Below are 20,449 nucleotides of genomic sequence, written 5' to 3'. Positions count from 1 at the left end.
GTAAAGAAACCGCCTACCAATGCAAGAGACACGGGTTTAAGCCCCGGGTTGGAGAAGGAGATGGCAACCCAATTCAGAATTATTGCCTGGACAACTCCATGGACAAGAGGAGCCTGGCGGGCTACAGTCCATGGGGTCACAAGGAGTTGGACATGACTGAGCACCCAACACTCATTTTCACTGGAAGGGCCTAGAAGTCATTGCTTCCAGAAAGCAGGCTACGTTCTCAATACTTTTGCTCTATGACATCTAGAGAAACTACTGGTGGCTCAGACAAAGACTCCGTCGGCAGTGTAGGAGACCTGGATTGGATCCCTGGGTCGGGAAGATCCTCTGGAGGAGGCCACCACAGCCCACTCCAGTATCCTGGCCTGGAGAATCCCCATGGACAGAGGGGCCTGGTGGGCTGCAGTCCATGGGGCTGCAAAGAGTCGGACATGACTGAACTTAGCTAAGCACTGCACCTTATAAAGCAAAACTGGTTACCCAAGTACTCTGAAGAACTAAATCAGTAAATTAGAAGCTTTTTTAAAAAATAATTCTATTGTAGTATAGTTAATTTACAATGTTGTATTAGTAGAACCTTTTAAATCTAGTCTTTAAATATAATGTGGACCCCAAGTCAAAATGATAACAAAGAATATGAAATGTTTGATGACTCTATGGCTCCTCTCCCCTTTATTTACACCAGTCTGGTCCTTGAGAGCAGGGGCCACCTTCTGAGTGTGAAAAAGTTAATTTTCCCTTCAACTTCTGCTGCTTACCTGTTGCAGACTGTGCTGAGGGCTCCATGTGGATTACAGCCACAGGGCAGACAGCGCCCGGAAGTACCATTCAGGTAAAAACCCTCCGTGCAGGTTTCACAGTGAAGACCCTGGTAACCTGGTTGACACTCACACTGCCCTGTGGTCTGGTTGCAGTGATTCACATCCAGGCTTCCGACCACAGAGCAGTTACACACATATTCTGCAAAGAGAAGACAGAAAAAAATATTATCAATCAAGAGTTAATGTTTTCTTAATAAACTCTTTGATTTTTCTTGGTAAACGTTCATGACAATTTTGTAAGGATGGGGAGAATAAATTCCAGTACAAATTCACTTTCTATCCTATTTAGTTTGTTTAAATCGGTAATTATGGGCTTCCCTGGTGGCTCTGCAGATGGTGGCTGCAGCCATGAAACTAAAAGATGCTTACTCCTTGGAAGAAAAGTTATGACCAACCTAGATAGCATATTCAAAAGCAGAGACATTACTTTGCCGACTAAGGTCCGTCTAGTCGAGGCTATGGTTTTTCCTGTGGTCATGTATGGATGTGAGAGTTGGACTGTGAAGAAGGCTGAGTGCCGAAGAATTGATGCTTTTGAACTGTGGTGTTGGAGAAGACTCTTGAGAGTCCCTTGGACTGCAAGAAGATCCAACCAGCCCATCCTAAAGGAGATCAGCCCTGGGTGTTCTGTGGAAGGAATAATGCTAAAGCTGAAACTCCAGTACTTTGGCCACCTCATGTGAAGAGCTGACTCATTGGAAAAGACTCTGATGTTGGGAGGGATTGGGGGCAGGAGGAGAAGGGGAAGACCAAGGATGAGATGGCTGGATGGCATCACCGACTCGATGGATGTGAGTCTGAGTGAACTCCGGGAGTTGGTGATGGACAGGGAGGCCTGGCGTGCTGCGATTCATGGGGTCGCAGGGTCGGACACGACTGAGCGACTGAACTGCACTGAACTGGTGGCTCAGTGGTAAAGAACCCGCCTGCCAGTGCAGGAGACACAGGTTTGATCCCTGGGTCGGGAAGATCTCCTGGAGAAGGAAACGACAACCCACTCCAGTACTTTTGCCTGGAGAATTCCATGGAAAGAAGAGCCTGGCAGGCTACAGTCCATGGGGCAGCAGAGAGATGAACACAACCTTGCGACTGAGCACAGCACAAACTGGGAATTATGCACAGTAAAGTACATAAACTAATTATAAAACTAACATTCTCAATTTCCTTTTCAATACTCTTCATCTTCTAACCCTCTTACCCTATACTCCAATGTGTGGATGGATCTATATACTATTAGTTTTACTCGATTAGACTTCTCCAAAGGCAGGGCCTATGCTTATCTACATGGAACTGAGAGCACATACTGGAAATGACAACATGTTAAATAATAAACAGTTCCATTGAACAGCAGCAAAAGCCTATGGCTCAGACGGTTGACTAGTAACTCAAACAGGTCAGACAGGATTATGCTACGGCTGGAACCAGGAACAAAACATTCTTCCCAGGAAGAAATTAGTGGAGAATTTAAACTTTAATATGAGAAATGATGAACAATAAATCCCAGATGAGAATGTCTACAGGGGCATCCTCATCAGTGGGTTAAAATCAAATCACAATTTGAAATCTTTCCCAAATTAAAAGATTTAGAAAATAAACATTGTCTTTAGGTATATTTCAAACAGTTTTTGAATGAAAATATTTAGAACTAGTTGGCTTTAGCTTTTTAATGCAGATTCATTTAAAGGTCAGTTAGGATTTACTTCTGCTCTTACTTATATTCATTGTCTTTGGGATGGTTTTGGTTAACTGTTTCCTGTACAATGTTATGCACCTCCATCCACAGAAACAGTGACAGATTCTATTTTCTTGGGCTCCAAAATCATTGCAAACGGTGATTGCAGACATGAAATTAAAGACATTTGCTTCTTGGAAGGAAAGCTATGACAAACCTAGACAGCATATTAAAAAGCAGAGACATCACTTTGCCGACAAAGGTCCATATAGTCAAAGCTATGCTATGGTTTTTCCAGTAGTCATGTATTGATGTGAGAATTGGACCATAAAGAAGGTTGAGTGCTGAAGAACTGATACTTTCAAATTGCGGTGCTGGAGAAGACTCTAGAGAGTCCCTTGGACTGCAAGGAGATCAAATGAGTCAATCCAAAAGGATATAAACACTGAATATTCATTGGAAGGACTGATGCTGAAGCTGAAGCTCCAATACTTTGGCCACCTGATGCAAAGAGGTGACTCACTAGAAGAGACTCTGATGCTGGGAAAGATTGAGGGCAGGAGGAGAAGGGGACAACAGAGGATGAGACAGCTGGATGGCACTATCAACTCAATTGACATGTGTCTGAGCAAACTCTAGGAGATGGTGAAGGACAGGGAAGCCTGGTGTGCTACAGTCCATGGGGTTGCAAAGAGTTGGATACAACTTAGTGACTGAGCAACACAAACACACATTTTATTAAGAAGAAAGTATTTTCAACATAGTTTGACAAAAAATCAACACAGGGCTTTTTAGTATGTACAAAAACATATGGTTAGAATCAACTGCAGATAAAACAAAACCTTGCACATATTTTAAGAATAGCCCCCATTCCAAAGTAGCTATGGACCTGGGTTTAAAAAGCCCAGAGAAATCTATGGCACAAATTATATTTCTGAATAGGTAAGGAACTATATAAAATGACATTATAATTATAGGCAAAAGTTTAGCTTGGAAAAAACTAATGTAAGCTTTGATGATTTTTTAAAAAATACTGGATAAACTGCAAATCTAGAAGTTATAAAAAACAGGTTACTCCTCTGTTCTAGATAAGGAAATTAACCTTTAAAACTCTTTATGTCATCCCAAGCTGCTCACCCACCCACATCAGAACAAAGGGCTCCACAGGGATATTCTCACCTGGTCCGCCCTGCCCATGTTTCCTCAGTTCCTGACCTTTGGCGTCAGCTCATCTCCCTGCTCTTCACACCTCTTCTAACTTGTAAATATACCGAGTGAATGAATACAAAATGGTTTATTTTATGTATATTTTATGCTTCAGTGGGGAATCAGTTACAACCCAGAGGAGAATTCAAATTTCTTCATCCCCAAACTTAGGGCAGCAATAAGCTTTCCATCTCAATTGGGATTCTTACTTTCACTAGGCTATGGAAGCGTGACATTTTTTGCAAAGGTACATGTTTCCACATTATTTCTAGTTTCTGTGTGTGTGTGTGGTTTTTGTAAATAAGGAAGCCATGTTCAGTGGTCTATAAACCTTCTAATAGCGACTTCATGGCAAGATCGTCACTCTACCAAAATGACCAGAATGTTAAAGATAACATTTTCTCCCAAAATCTGGCACATTTCCAACATACATTTAATTCCTCCTGCTGGACCAATTTCATCACAAGTTAAACCAACCAAATTATGCTGCTGTGGGCAGACGTAGCTCAAGAAAAATGAACGGACTAAAAAGCTCTATAACAAAGACTGAGAATTTTATCTATTATTTCCTTACTAACGTACTTCCAACTGAAACCTGAATCAGTATTCCCAACAAATGGATAAAATTTTTAGTAGAGGTGTTCTGCTGCTGCTGCTGCTAAGCCGCTTCCGTCGTGTCCGACTTTTTGTGACCCCATGGACTGCAGCCTACCAGGCTCCTCCGTCCACGGAATTTTCCAGGCAAGAGTACCGGAGTGGGTTGCCATTGCCCTCTCCTACCCCACTCCAGTACTCTTGCCTGGAAAATCCCATGGACGGAGGAGCCTGGAAGGCTGCAGTCCATGGGGTCGTTGAGGGTCGGACACGACTGAGCGACTTCACTTTGACTTTTCACTTTCATGCATTGGAGAAGGAAATGACAACCCACTCCAGTGTTCTTGCCTGGAGAACTCCAGGGATAGGGGAGCCTGGTGGGCTGCCATCTATGGGGTCACACAGAGTTGGACACGACTGAAATGACTTAGCAGATAGCAGCAGAGGTGTTCTAGAAGAACCCAATTAATCTAAGAACTTTGAGAATAAAGCTAAGTATTTTTTCAATAAAGTCTTATGAATAAGCCTTCAGTTAGCTGGTTATTTATTATTTCTATAGAGCTGATTCGATCTCTTTGTAAGCTCCTGAACAGACTCTTTTCCGTCTCATCTTCGCAACTTTACTCATTCTGTGCTCCATGGAACTCTGTCTCCTGTCCACACATTTAAATGTACCTTTTATTTAAAAAACCAGCTGAAACTTACTCCTCCAAAAACTATAATTCTATCACCCATAGTGTGAATCCATAACATCTACCACCTATAACTCTCATATGACAGTAATTTAAAGAAAAAGTAAGTGAAGCAGATATGAGCACGGGCTATAGAAGCAGACAGCTACAGGTTTAAATCCAGCTCTATCACTTACTAACTTCAAGACCTTAGGCAAGTTAGTTAGCCAAAGTTAGTTATGACCAAGGCAAGTTAGCCAAAGAATTGATGCTTTTGAACTGTGGTGCTGGAGAAGACTCTTGAGAGTCCCTTGGACTGCAAGGAGATCAAACCAGTCAATCCAAAAGGATATAAACACTGAATATTCACTGGAAGGACTGATGCTGAAGCTGAAGCTCCAATATTTCAGCCACCTGATGTAAAGAGCTGACTCATTGAAAAAGACCCTGATGCTGGGAAAGATTACAGGTAGGAGGAGAAGGGGACAACAGAGGATGAGATGGTTGGATGGCATCACCGACTTGATGGACATCAATTTGAGCAAGCTCTGGGAGTTGGTGATGGATAGGGAAGCCTGGCATGCTGCAGTCCATGGAGTCGCAAAGAGTCAGACATGACTGAGCAACTGAACTGAACTTAGTTAATCTCCTTGTGCCTTCTTTTTCTCATCTGTAAACAGGGCATAATTAAATATTTATAACACTCAGACCCAACACATAAAGTGGAAGTGGTTTGGAGTTCCAAAAGTGAAGTGAAGTGAAGTGAAGTGAAGTCGCTCAGTCATGTCCGACTCTTCATGACCCGTGGACTGCAGCCCACCAGGCTCCTCCATCCATGGGATTCTCCAGGCAAGAATACTGGAGTGGGTTGCCATTTCCTTCTCCAATGGGGTTCCAAAATAGTAACTATAATAGCTGGAAGAAATGGATTACTACTGCTGTTCACTCGATCAGTCGTGTCCGGCTCTTTGCAACCTCATGAACTGTACCACGCCAGGCTTCCCTGCCCTGCACTGCCTCCTGGAGTTAGCTCAAACCCATGTCCATAGAGTCGATGATGCCATCCAGCCATCTCATCCTCTGTCCATGTTCACAGACTACAGCTTTGTGACGAGACCTGAAAGCCGAGTTTGGGTTTATCACCATGGCAGTTTTGGACAGTGTCCATGAAGCAGAATTAGTGTCCTGACATTGAGGAGTTCAAGTTGTGAGTCAGCAAGATGGGGAAGAAGATGGTACCCTTCATATCCTGGGCTCCGCACACTATCAATAAAGATGTTTACAGACATGATGGAAACAGAAGGGCACAGCCCATGGTGTCAGGGAGAAGTGAAACAGCACCATTGATTATAAAACCTTGGTGCTGACCATCCTAACAGTAGCAGAGTGAGTGAGTAACTGAGTGAAAGTTGCTCAGTCATTTCCGACTCTTTGCAACCCCATGGACTATACAGGCCATGGAATTCTCCAGGCCAGCATACTGGAGTGGATAGCCTTTCCCTTTTCCAGGGGATATTCCCAACCCAGGGATCGAACCCAGGTCTCCCACATTGCAGGCGGATTCTTCACCAGCTGAGCCAGAAGGGAAGCCCAACAGTAGTACGGTGAACTGCAAATATTTCAGCAAGAGAGATCACCCTAGTGCCAGGATAAAGTTCTATTGCCATGAAGGCGATATATCAAGACAAAAATACACTATCCCATTAACATTCCTCCCCAAATTTAAAGGGAAGGAAGCTAAAGTGAGGCATACCAACTGCCAAAAAACATGCATCTTTTCTGTTTGGAGCTCAGAATTTGAGGCCCTTTCTCAATGTTTAACCTCAAATGAGATGACCCAAATTAAATGAATAGTATGAACAACAGTAACAAATACAAAGGACCACAAATACTCACTAAACTGAGTAGGATAACTTGTTAGCTTGTGCGTAAACTCTCTGAGCCCTCACAGTTCTAGACAGTCATACAGAACCAGATAGGAGCTCATGCAGAAGCAAGGCGATCTACAGGAGACTGGCAACGCGAAAAGAGAAAAGACAGACACGTCAATTGAGAAAAGCAGTGGGGAGGACCTATAGTCAAAGACAAGACATGAAGTGCTGCCTTTCTAGTGAGGTAGACTCTTAGACACCGGAACAGCACAAAGGAGTCTGTGGCATGACTGATGGTGAGTCACTAGTGTGTATGTTACTGGGAAAGGAAAACCACGAAGAAGACTAAAAGCTCATTGCAGACAAGTCTGAGTGCAATGCCAGAAGACTCACTGGTCGCCTGAGAGCATGTACGGAGGAGGTGACTCAACATCACTCGAACAGCAGGTTTCCCTGCAATGCCCTGTAATTCTTAGGAAAACTGTACAGAGATAACATGAGAATAGTAACATATATATTAGCAGGGAGACATTTTCTTTTTGTTGCACTTCTGAATAACAATGAAATACGGTGACTTGAACCCGAAAGAAGAATAAGAAACTCAAATCTGGACTTCAAACTGTTTAAAAATAGAAATAGGAAGAGAGAAGAGACAATAAATGGACATTTTTCTCTGAGACCTTAAACTTATGGTATGCTTTTGATGTAAAAGTACTCAAAGCAATCATTACATTTAAATTAAACATTGCACTTTTTCAAACATCCCTTACCAAGGCCAAGAGATGAAAATTTTAGCACTCAAGAAAAAATTAAAAATGAGTAATTTCGTTTAGAAGTCCCCTCTTTGTGCACAAACACTTGTCCTGGTAAAAGATTATTTTCTTGAACATAATAAAGGCCTTTTCCAGGCTTTTCATACACCTGGTAAGCTTCTCTTTGCAACCAACTTTTAACCAACTTATGTCCTCAGCTCAGTAAAAAGTCCATGATATCTACAGAATTTTAATAATGCTTTGATATTTGCAGCTACATTAATGGGAGTTTAATGGGAAAAATATTAATTGTAATAATATGGCCTAATTAATGTGTACTTTGCTTCTCTGTGCCTGTTTTTGAAGCCATTTTTGAGTGCTGCTATTAACTAGGATGGCTGGAGATTAAGGCAGTCTGATACATTAATAATAGTGTGTTAGCCTTTTGCAGTTAAAAAGGAGCTATAAAAGAAGTGAAAGATTTTAATAAAAAAGTGAAAATATTGTGTCCCCAGTCAATTCATGATGCAAATCTCATAAAGAAATGTTGCTAGCAGCACTGTTGCTGAACTGAAATGTTTATAAAACAAGTTCTGCACTTAAGCACAGATACCGAAAAAATACTTGTAAATGCAACTAACACATCGCACTCACAGGAACCTAGTTCAGAAATACACCTGAAATTCTATCTATAGCCTCTTGTAAAACTGTGGAAATATCTTCGCCAAACTCAACCTCTAACTCATTCCTTCAACAATGATTTCACTCTTGCTTTTTAAATCTTCAGATACTGAAAGAATATAAAAAATATATCTATTAAGAATACCAAAGAGAGAAAGAAAGGAAAGTGCTTTGGGATATTTCAAAACTTTTCATTCTTCCCCATATTCAGACGATATACCAAACGTACTATAATATTGACAGCATCTTCCGCTCAATCTCAAAGCAGCAAAAACTAGAAGTATTTAAAACTATTTTAAAAGTATTTAAAACTCAGCACTTAATGTTACAATGAAAACGTAAAACATTAAGAATTCAAGCTTAGTAAGTTTAAAATTATCTGAAAATTTATACCTAAGTAAAAAAAAATACACTTTAGTATCTCCTTCAGGAAAATATAATTATTTTGTAAGGCACTATCTGTAGGTCATTTATAATTATGGAGAAATTTAGTGTCTCAGGCTTATTATTAGATGGGAAGAAGCTGATTCCAGGACATAAACTACTTGGGGAGCTTTATGAACTGAGGTCACATGACAAGAGGCGCGTCAGCCGTCACCATACTGGAGCAACTGTCACCATCTCCTGCTTTGTGCCCGAAAGTCAAAGACAAAACACATCTTCCCAACTTCCCAGGGAATAATCTCCTAGCCCTCCATCTTCTCCTTCTCCTTCTTTTTCTATTAGGTGTTTTCTAATGTTTAAAAGTGCTTCTGTTCTCTACACACACAATGCAATCATAACAACATCTACTGAACGAAATCAAAGAGCAAACTGCACAATAAGAGGCAACAAGCCTGTCAGCATGGCTCAAGTTAAGTAAGCAAAAATTTTAAAAGTGACAATATCAATCGCTGCGAAGGATGCAAACCAGTTGAAACTTTCAAAAATTATTGCTGGAACACAAAAATAGTACAGAGACCTTGGAAAATAGTTTGATAATTTCTTATAAATTAAATATAGTTTCATCATATGATTCAGCAATTCCACTCCTAGGTATTTATTCGAAAATGAAAACCTATGTTCACACAAAAACTTGTATTAAAATCTTTATGATAGATTAAGGTGGTGCAGTAGTAAAGAATCCACCTGCCAATGCAGGAGATACAAGAGACAAGGGTTGGATCCTGTGGTCAGGAAGATCCCCTGGAGTAGGAAATGGCAACCCACTCCAGTAATCTTGCCTGGAAAATTCCACGGACAGAGGACCCTGGCGGGCTACAGTCCACGGGGTCGCAAAGAGCCAGACACAACTGGGACTAAGCACAATTACATATTCATAATCACCGGAATCTGGAAACAACCCAACGTCCTTCAACTACTGAACTGGATAAACTGTGGTACTTCCTTGTGAGGAATACTACTCAGCAATTGAAAAGAAGGAAGCCTTGACATGCAAGGATATGACGGACTTCAATGCATTATGCTAAATGAAGAAAGTCAGACTCAAAAGCTACTTATTATGTGATTCCATTTACAAGATGTTCTGGAAAAGGCAAAACTGCAACAGCAGAGAAAAGATCAAAGGATCTTCAGGAATTAGAGGTAAGAGGAAGGACTACACAAACGAACAGCTCGAGGGAATTTTGAGGGTGTAATGAAATCGTTTTGTATCTTGAGTTTCGCATTTGTCAAAACTAATAGAACTAAGTACCAAATGAGTAAATTTTATTGGATGTAAATTTAAAAAAAAATTTTTAAGAGCAATGAGACTTTTCTAGACCAGATTCTTCCATTTTGCTAGGGGGAAGTTTTGGTGTGCCACAAGCAGCGATTTTAGCTGAGCTGTGGCACTAAAGTCAACACGGGACCCAACTAATAGCTCAGTCTTTTTCAAAGCTAATGTTATAATTAAAACAGCAAGAACTGGTTAAAGCTTCAGCTGATTACTACATTAGGAACATTACCGGATTGTGGAACATTTTCTGATTCAAAATGTTGTTTAACTGAAAGAAGGTAGGATTTTCCTTTCCTTCTTTCTTTTTTCTTTTGGCTTCATCTTAAGTCTTGGATTGTAATCGCTTCTGTGTAGAATGAGGGAGAAGAAGAAAAAATGGAAAGATAAAGATATATAGGATTTCCATCCCCTTTTCATACACAGCTGCTTATTTTGCTTTGAAATTCACCATTTAAAACCCTACTCTATTTAAACAAAGACTGGGAAAACAACTTTGAATCTATCCAACAAAAAACTTGACCCTTTTTCACAAACTTACAATAGCATCTACAAAAATAACATCTTTCCTGATTTTCAAACAAAAGAAAAGGAAAAATAATCATCAGAAACAAGAATAAGAATACTTAATTCAAACCTCACCTGCACATTGAAAGAACAGAAAATAACAATAACTAAAACAAATTATAGTGTATTGACTATAGACCTGATTTCCTAAATGTATAGGAAATCATACAATAACTATGTTATTTCAAAATGTAGTTTTTATTAGGCCCATATTTCATCTTTGTAGGTTTAAAGAAATCTCGGAAAGGCCTCGTTCTCAGGAAAAGGAATTATCAACATACAGCTCTTATTTTTATAAAAGGTCTTACTCTAGCATAACACTGATACTCAAATTACATTTCACATTTATGTTATGCCAGCGTAGGGTCACAAATCTTTGCAAAGCTGGGAAACTTAATATTAAAGTTGATGAGTTTTTGAGTTAAACCAGGCTTTGTAGAAATGTGGAAAGTTTTAAAGCCACCACTTTTAAAGAAAGCTTTACCTTTTAAACTAAAAATATATCCATCAAAATTCTCAATCACAATTCACTATTGCAAAACATTTCTTCCACTTTATGGTAGACATATGAAAAATAAAAGGGTAGCATGACGTAGGTTTTCTAGAAATTTTTCTGTCTCACGCTTTAGGGACCATGTTGTTAGTGCCTGTCGCTGGCTCACTGCCAGTTTTCCACAATTCAAAGACAATTCATCTAATTAATGAGACAAGACAGCAAGTTCTGGGAAAGGCTGTAACAACTACCTTCTACTATGAATGGTAACAAAGATGATATTAATATTGCCAGTTACTGAGCGTGGGCTGCATGTATATCAAACATCACATAGGAACTTACACATAGGACTCCCTTGAGTCTTCACAATCCTGTGAGGAAGGTTTTTTGAATGAGGAAATTGAGCCTGAGACAGATGAAACAAATCATTACCGCTAACCAGTACCGGAGAAAAGACTGGAACCCAAACTAAATAACTCCAAAGTACACGTCTTTTCTCTATGAGAAGCTTCTGCTATGAAAATGAGTAGCAGAAACACTAGGCAGATGCGAGACATCTGAAAACCAGAATCTGCTGCTACTTAACCAGCTCTGTGACCTTCAGTAAGTCTAACTGCTCTGCTTCTCAGGGTCTCAATCTATACAGTACAGATAATTCTTGCCATCTGTCTATATGAGATACTTAGGTACAAAGGAAAATAATATATGTATGGTCTTTGTGTTTTTACTAAAAAACACTGATGAAGGAAACCAAAAGACCTAAATAAATGGAGAGACATACCGTAACAATTAGATCTACAGAGTCAATGAAACCTGATCAAAATCTCAGCAGGATTTTTTGGTTGATATGCAAAAGCTGACTCTAAATATGATAAAGCAAAGAAACATGAATAGCCAAAGACAAAGCTGAGGAGTCTCAATAACTGATTTCAAGACAATCTAAAGCTGCAGTAATAAAGACAATGTGTTATCGGTGAACGAAAAACACAAAGACCAATGGAACAGAACAGACTCCGAGAACAGACCTTCACAAATATCAGCTAATTTTTGACAATGTGCAGAGTCAATTCAATGGAGGAAAAAAAAATAGTTTTTTCCAACAAATGGGGTTGGAACCATTGGACATTCATATGCAAAAAACTGAACCTTGAGTTAACCTCAGTTCAGTTCAGTTTCGTTCAGTTGCTCAGTCGTGTCCGACTCTTTGCAACCCCATGAACCACAGCACGCCAGGCCTCCCTGTCCATCACCAACTCCCGGAGTTCACTCAGACTCACATCCATTGAGTCCATGATGCCATCCAGCCATCTCATCCTTGGCCGTCCCCTTCTCCTCCTGCCCCCAATCCCTCCCAACATCAGAGTCTTTTCCAATGAGTCAACTCTTCGCATGAGGTGGCCAAAGTATTGGAGTTTCAGCTTTAGCATCATTCCTTCCACAGAACACCCAGGGCTGATCTCCTTCAGAATGGACTGGTTGGATCTCCTTGCAGTCCAAGGGACTCTCAAGAGTCTTCTCCAACATGACAGTTCAAAACCATCAATTCTTCAGTGCTCAGCTTTCTTCACAGTCCAACTCTCACATCCGTAGAAGACCACAGGAAAAACCATAGCCTTGACTAGACGGACCTTAGTCGGCAAAGTAATGTCTCTGCTTTTGAATATGCTATCTAGGTTGATCATAACTTTTCTTCCAAGGAGTAAGCGTCTTTTAATTTCACGTCAAATGAGTGTCAAGCAGTAGGGTAGAGTGAAACAATTGTTCCAGCTACAAAAATGATTCTCAACTGGTGACTTAGAGCACTGCATTTGCTTTGGGCTGGTGAGTCAATACGTTGCTCAAAGTCAAGCGTGCATGCTCATGATCTGCTATTGGGATCTGTTTATTTAAGTGCATTCTCATGGCTAAGAGAATACTGCTAATTAGTATTTCCAGTATCTCTCTCAAAGAATCGTACTGATTTAGAAATCAAAGGTCATGGATATGGACTATGCTAAATTGCTACCTAGGCAAAAAATTTTCTTTTTGTGCCACTATTTTTCCATTTGTTTGCATTTTTCAAGGCTTTAAAAAAATTAATTTTGCCATTTAATAAGAGTCAATTATTTACTTTTTAAAAGTAAATTTTATTTATTTATTTTATTTCTTCAGGCCACCATCAAAATCAAAATGCACTGAAAGAATTAACCAAATACTGCCCATATGGCTTGGAAGAATGACTATTCTATCAAACTCTGAATTTTGGTGAGCTTTATTATTTACAGCATTTTCACAGCTTCCTTGAGTTTAAGGAAAAATGAGGAGCGAGGAGGAGAGCAAATACAGTAAACAAACTTGAACGCTTGAAATCTGGCTCCAGGCCATAGTCGGAAGAGACCAGTCCACCTGATGAAGGGATCTGGGTTCAGATATTGTAAATCATTGCTTATAAACTATATGATATTAAATTTCACACACTCTTTGTAAAGACTTTTCATAAAACTGGGATAATGATACCTAACTTATAAGAGTGTTTTAAAATAGATCTCCAGTTCAGGTTCACTGCATGAGACAGGGCGCTCAGGGCTGGTGCACTGGGATGACCCTGAGGGATGGGATGGGGAGTGAGGTGGGAGGGGGGTTCAGGATGGGGGACACATGTACACCCATGGCTGATTCATGTCAGTGTATGGCAAAAACCACTACAATATTGTAAAGTGCCTCTAATTAAAATAAATGAATTAAAAAAATAAAAATAAGAGGAGACAAGGCAAAGAAAATACCTATGACAGGGCCTTCTCTTCCCCATACAATATTTTATTATAAGTAATCTTTTTAGAAAAACAGCGTTCTTAGATGTTACTAAAAATTACAAGTATTGAGAACTAAACGGGATCATCAGCGATCTCAGAAAGCACTCAAATTACCCTAAACAATTTCATTAATACCTTAATTTTATAGCAACAGAACACAAAAGGTAAGAAACATAAAAGAAATTCAAGTACTGCCGGTGGCTTCTGAGGTTGGGACTAGATTTGTCTGAGTGTCTCTATTTACAGAGCACAGCTGAGCAACTTAAAGGCTAGAACTGTTTGCTCAGTATAATACCTGTAAAATGAGTTCAGAGACGAGCAGTGCAAAGAGAGCAAGAGGAAAGGTCAATTTTAAAATATTATCCTAAGGTACCCAGTGATGTTACCTAGGAACTATTTCCTAATTTTCGAAAAAGGGAAGGTTGGTCTCACATATTACAGTTTAATATTCACTCTGAGTAAGTTTTAATCATATTATTAAATAGATGGTTTGTGGATTATTAGAAATATTTGATCACAAAATTATGCCATACCATCCTGGGAAAGCACCTGGGGTACACAGGGAAGCAAGAGTAGAGAGGAAATCTAACTATGGTTGCAACAGACTAATAGGAAATAATAGAAGGAGAAAATATATACCAAAAGGGTTTACTGAGGCTTTGAACTCTAGACTCAGGAGTGTGCACTTCATCCTACATGGTGTGATTCTCCAAATAAGGCCCCATACCACCTGCTTCAGAATCCCCTGGGGAGCACACTCATATTCTGATTCCCTGGGTCCCATCCTAGGCCTCCTGAATAGAAATCTCTATTTCTATCTGGGGGAGGTAGGGACTCACAGATATGCGTTTTTTTACAGGCTTCAAAAATGGTTCTGATGTCCCCAAAAAGTTTGCTGCAGGCAAAAAAGAATATGGAAAATTCTTGAGCAGAGTAATGATATGGCCAGAATCGGGCTTCAGAAGTAGAAACAGCAGGACTGAGAAGGAAATAGCAACCCACTGTAGTGTTCTTGCCTGGAGAACCCCAGGGACAGAGGAGCCTGGTGGGCGGCCGTCTATGGGGTCACAGGGAGTGGGACACGACGGAAGCGACTCAGCAGCAGCAGCAGCAGCCCTGGGGGTACAGCGGGCAGGAGTCCGCCTGCCAACACGGGAGACACTGGTTCCGTCCCTGGTCTGGGAGGATCCCACGTGCCGCAGGCATCTCAAGTTGTGCACCACGGCTGCTGAGCCTGTGCTCCACAGCCCTCGGACCACCACTCACGAGCCCCTGTGTCACCGCTCCCGGAGCCCAGGCACCTAGAGCCCAGGCTCCACACCAAGAGACGCTGCTGCGGTGAGAAACCCAAGCACCGCAAGCAAGAGCAGCCCCTGCTCGCCACAACCAGAGAGAGGCCAAGAAGCCAGCTCAACCAAAAGCAAACAGAAGTAAAAGACACAGAAATAACGAGAACAAAAGAGCAACAACAACAGGAACAACAGGGACCATCTCTACTACTAGTCATTATTTGTTTACTTATTTCCTTGCTATAAACCAGGCCCTGTTTTATGTACTTTACACACACTGACATGTAAAACTTCCAGGGAGTCAATAAGCAAGCACAGGTAATATAAGGGATAAGATAAGGAAATGGAGGGTCCTCAAGGTCAGATGGCCTTAAGGAGTCCAGCTGGGACTAGATTATCCTTAGCAGCAGTGTGAAGGAAGGATTCCAGACGGGAGAGTTGAGATGATAGATTTACTGATAAATACTGTAACAGTCTAACAGGAAAATCTGAATTCAGGCAGGATCATGAGTAAAAATTGCTTCTGCAAACATACAGATACCTGTGTGTATACAGTGAAATTAAGCCTGCTTGCTTCCGGAATCAATAAACATGGAAAGGTAGAAAGTATACCTGTCTGCAGCTGTCCGCTGGGCTAAACGTTTAAATGGTTTGGAGTTAAGAGCCAAGTGAAAATAGCTGAGCCTTGAGTTATTTCAAAAGACATTTGAAAGAACTTTTTTCTTTTGAAACTGGATGTGGGCTATCTTACTCTGTGTTCCCTATCTAATCCTCTTACTCCTCAAAACATGTTGACAAATTCTTCCCACTCTCCTGCCACACTTCACTATTATCAAACACTTATACAGTATAAACATTGTTTCACACTGCAAGCTGTGAAGTTCTTTGCCTTATCATCATGACTAAGCATTTGGGCAATACTTCAGATTCAAAAATAAGGGCACAAGAGAGAAGAAATTCCTGTTGTAATACCACTGCTCACTCCAACTCTTCCTATACACACAGCTAAGTGGAATCCAATTATCTCTCCTCTTGCAAACACACACATAAACACTCACAGAATCCTCAAAAGAAAACTGAAATGGTCAGCAGTCACAATTCTATCAATAAAACATGGACTGGAAGGCTTCTTTTTCTTTTTTCTTAAATGAGAATTTGGGAGCACCAAGATGTCAAGGACCTTGTTCAACTTTGCAAACAATACAAAACACAACCTTCTAACTTCCTCTGATCATTGCTAAAGCACTGCTGGAAATTAACCGTCTCAGAAATTCTCAGGGACCGGTGGTCAATAACAAATCAACAAAGAAATAATTCCTCCACTCCTAAAGTAACAGTTTCAGAGAAGCAAGCAATGTTAGCTAGAATATCTAAGGGAAACAGATATCAAAGTGAAATTTACCTTTACACCGATGGACTGGACCTATTCTTCCTACTTCACTTCTGACTTCACATATCCCATTCACTACTTTCTGTGCCACTAGAAGGTGTCACCATACTATCGGCAGAATTGTAACCTGGTGCAACCGATATGGAAAACAATACAGACATTCCTCAAAACATTAAAAGTGGCATTATCATATAATCCAGTAATCCCACTTCTGAGTATATGTCCAAAAAAACTGAAAGAAGGGTCTTGAAAAGATATTGCCACACCCCTGTTCACTATCAGCATTATTCATAACAGCTAAGATGTGGGAGCAACCCAAATGCCCAGCTTCGGGTGTGAATAAACAAAATGTGCAATGTACCTACCACAAAATAGTATTTGGTCTTAAAAAGCAAGGAAATCCTGTCACATGCTGGAAATGGGTGGAATGAAATCATTCTATTAAATGAAATCAGTCACAAAAAGATGACTACTACATGATTCCATTTATAAGAAGCATCTAACGTAGCCAAGTTCAGAGAAACAGAGTCCAGTGAGAGTTACCAGGGGTTTAGGGCGAGGAGGAAGGAAGGAAGAGTTCTATTTAATGAGGAGAGAGTTTCAAATCTGCAAATGATACGTTCTGAAGCTCTGTTTCACAACAGTGTAAATACACTTAATGGCTAAAGTGGTGAATTTTAAGTGTTTTTTAGTCATTAAAAATATAGGTAGGTGGAAGCTGTCATCATATAGTATGTGTGTGAACTTCTTAATTTATCAGAGAAGCTAGGAAACATTGAGTGCTGGGACTTAAGGATCTAATTATCCAGTCTACTTCCCTTTTTACAGATAACTGAAGCTAAGAGGAGTAAACTAAATTCACATATAAACCTTGAAGCCAAACAGATTGGATGCAACATTTGCCGTAATACTTGGCTGGGAGCATGTGCAAAAGTGGGGATGAAATGAGACAGCGCCGCACAGTGCCTGACACGCAGCTCCCATCCCCTTGAGCATCGAATAGTCCATCTAATAGCCAGAGCCCTGTCTGGGATGACAATGGTAAATGGAATGACAATCTGAAAAGAAACAAGTGGATTTTTTAAAAATTTATTTAATTAGGATCTATATATCTAATTTAGGTCAATTCCTAAGAAATACTATAGTTAAGCTAACTATCCACTGAAATTATTGTTTTACTCATGTTTTCTCACCCAAAAATCTCTCTAATTTTAAGGAAAAAATGGCTACAGATTACATTTCAATACTATTAATAAGGGGCTACTCCTGGAACAACCAAATCTCTCATTCACTCGTGATGGGAACATAAACTTGTACAACGTCGTCAGAGAACCATATGGCAATTTCTAGAAAGAAAACGATGCACAACCACCTACTACTGCCTTGCAACTCAAAGTGTGGTCCACAGATCTGCAGCACCTGGGAACCTGTGAGAAAGGCAGGTTCTCAGGCCCACCTCACACCAACTGAGCCAGGACGTACGTTGTAACAAGATACCCAGGTGATTTCTATGCACATTAACTGCAATGCATTGTCCCAGAGAAAGTCTCCTCTTTGTGAAGAGATATGGGCAAAATTCACTGTAGCTTTATTTGAAACAATAAAGAAACGCATTATTTGAAACAGCTATCAATAAGAAAATCAATACATGGTGGTGTGTTCATACAGTAGAAACTACACAGCGACTTAGACGATGTAGAGCCACAGAAACCACAAGATAAATCTCAAAAAAAAAAAATGCTGAGTGAAAAAAGCATGGGAAGATGTCATTATGCAGAGTTTAAAACATAAAGCCACACACAGGACCAAATTCAGAACAGTGGTCACACTCGAGGAGGGAAAGAAGAAAAAGAGGAACACTGGAGACTCCAGTCGTATCTGGTATTTTATTTCAAAACAAAACAAAAAAAACCGGAAGCAAATGTGGGAGACAGTTCAGATATTACAAAGCCAAAAGCTAGGTACAGAGGGGATGTTCACTATCTTACTTTCTACACTTTTCGGGAAGCTTGATGTATTTCATAATTTTTTACAAGACATACTCCCCAATGATTAATATTCCTCATTATTAACACTATCTTACTTGACCTTGTACTATAGTTACTAATCTACCTGTCCTATTTGGGTTCTAGAAAAACAGGTTTCACATCTGATCCATCTCTGAGTGCACACTCGCCCCTCCCCAAAACACACATCATGGCTCTCTGGGCTTCAGACACCAGGTTAGGAGATGCGGACGTCAGGTTCAAGTTAAGTCATGGTCACCCAAGGCAATAAATGGATAAACAGAATCTTTGCCTGGGGTGGCTAAGACTATGGCCTCAAGATAAGGACTAAATGTAAAGTCCTAAAAGTAAAAGAACACACACAGCACGGGACTGGAAGCAGGACTGAGTCAGGTGCACTGAAAGCAAAGAAGAAAGAGAAGCGTGTCTAAGGGCATGAATTTATTGCTTCATTCAGCAAGTCTTAACATGTACTGACTCACTCTGGGCCAGACACGGCGTTAAAGGCTGGGGGTGCCACGCTCAATAAACCAAAGCTCATGCCCTTGTGGCCTCGCCTCGCAGCAGAGGAAGACACACAATAAGCAACTTAAATACCTAGTATGTTAGGAGGCAGCTAAATAGTAAGAAGGAAAAGCAATGCAGGAAAGCAAAGCCCAGTGGCTGTGCAGGAGGAGAGGAAGGGCTGTGCACCTGAGTGCGGAAGAGCCCAGCTTCCACAGGCTGGGCAACAGGAGCGCACACGGCATGTATGAGCGGGAGTCTGCCTTCGCCTGTTCTCTCAACATGCTCCGGGCAAGGCATGGGGGCTGAAAAGGTTCAAAGCAATCTTCTGTTGCATAATTAAATGAGTGAGTAAGCGAACGAATGTATATGACTAGAAGATGAAAAGAAAAATATCAAGAACATGAAAACAGAGACTCTGATCTTGTTAGAGAAACGATCCTTGGCAAAGCTCATAATTTATTAATTCAATTATCAACAAAGTAGCTTTGAATTAGAAATGAGTAATGCAATTTCTAGATGCTAAAAACACATGATGTGGAAAAAAGACATGGTTCCTGCTTTTATGCAGCTTAAGGTCTTAGAGCAGAGACAAAAACAAAGTAGCAATATAGTATGGAAAGTACTAAGGTGGAGCCATGCCACAGCGGACGCAAAAGCATGGTATGTTTTCACAGGGAAAGACGCCTATTTAAGACTTTCCAGAGGATGAAATCTTGACTGGGACACGAGGAACGAGAAGGTATGGCCGTGCTAAGAACGGAAGACCATCCCGAATGGCAATGGGTAGCACGTGTAGTGACCCGGGAGTAAAACAGGGCAGAGAACCCAGAAAAAGTTCATTTCAGCTCTGACCCAGAATAGGAAGCACGTACGGTGCCGGGGGCCAGCGTGAGGAATTCCGCCCATGGCAAAGGTCATGAGGAAGGAGGCTTGGCATACGCCAAGGCGTGATCAAGCCTCAGGAAACCCCCTGTTCCCGAGCACCTAACCCCAAAACCAGAGTCTGTTTTATGCTCTCACCTACACCTCTGACTTTGCGGGGGGCTCTCCCCCATAACCGTTTCTCTCGGAGAAGGAGTAAACACGCAGCTCCAAGGCAATAAAAATTCTTGGGCGTGACAAGACTGTTTCAGCTTACGGACTCCTCTGAAAGTTATCTAGCCCACCTGTATAGGTTTGTCCGGCCACATGTGATTGTTTACAGCCTCCCAACCTGAGAGGCACGAGATGTTTTAGACTTATTAAAGGCGAATTCTTTTGGGGAGTTAGAAATTATTAGTAAAATGGGTTGGTTAGGAATTATTTGGTGAAGGGTTCTTCATTTGTTGTGTCAATAATTGCTGCTAATTCCCTGCTCTGGGTGGGACAAGGATGTTTCAGGTCAAACCTCTCTGCTGACAGACTAGCTTGTGTGACA

At 40.8% G+C, this 20,449-nt stretch overlaps 1 protein-coding gene across 1 annotated transcript in view; it reads right to left on the bottom strand.

Moving 5' to 3' along the window:
- Window positions 1-20,449, bottom strand: part of MEGF9 (multiple EGF like domains 9) — an 84,208-nt gene that overhangs the window by 42,600 nt on the left and 21,159 nt on the right. Inside the window, exon 2 of the mRNA XM_069575265.1 lies at window positions 765-966. Coding sequence (XP_069431366.1) covers window positions 765-966 — 202 coding nt within the window. The remainder of the gene's footprint in view (window positions 1-764; window positions 967-20,449) is intronic.

Source organism: Ovis canadensis, chromosome 2 (assembly GCF_042477335.2).
Source record: "Ovis canadensis isolate MfBH-ARS-UI-01 breed Bighorn chromosome 2, ARS-UI_OviCan_v2, whole genome shotgun sequence".
Classification (NCBI taxonomy): domain Eukaryota; kingdom Metazoa; phylum Chordata; class Mammalia; order Artiodactyla; family Bovidae; genus Ovis; species Ovis canadensis.
This window is presented reverse-complemented; position numbering and strand designations above follow the sequence as displayed.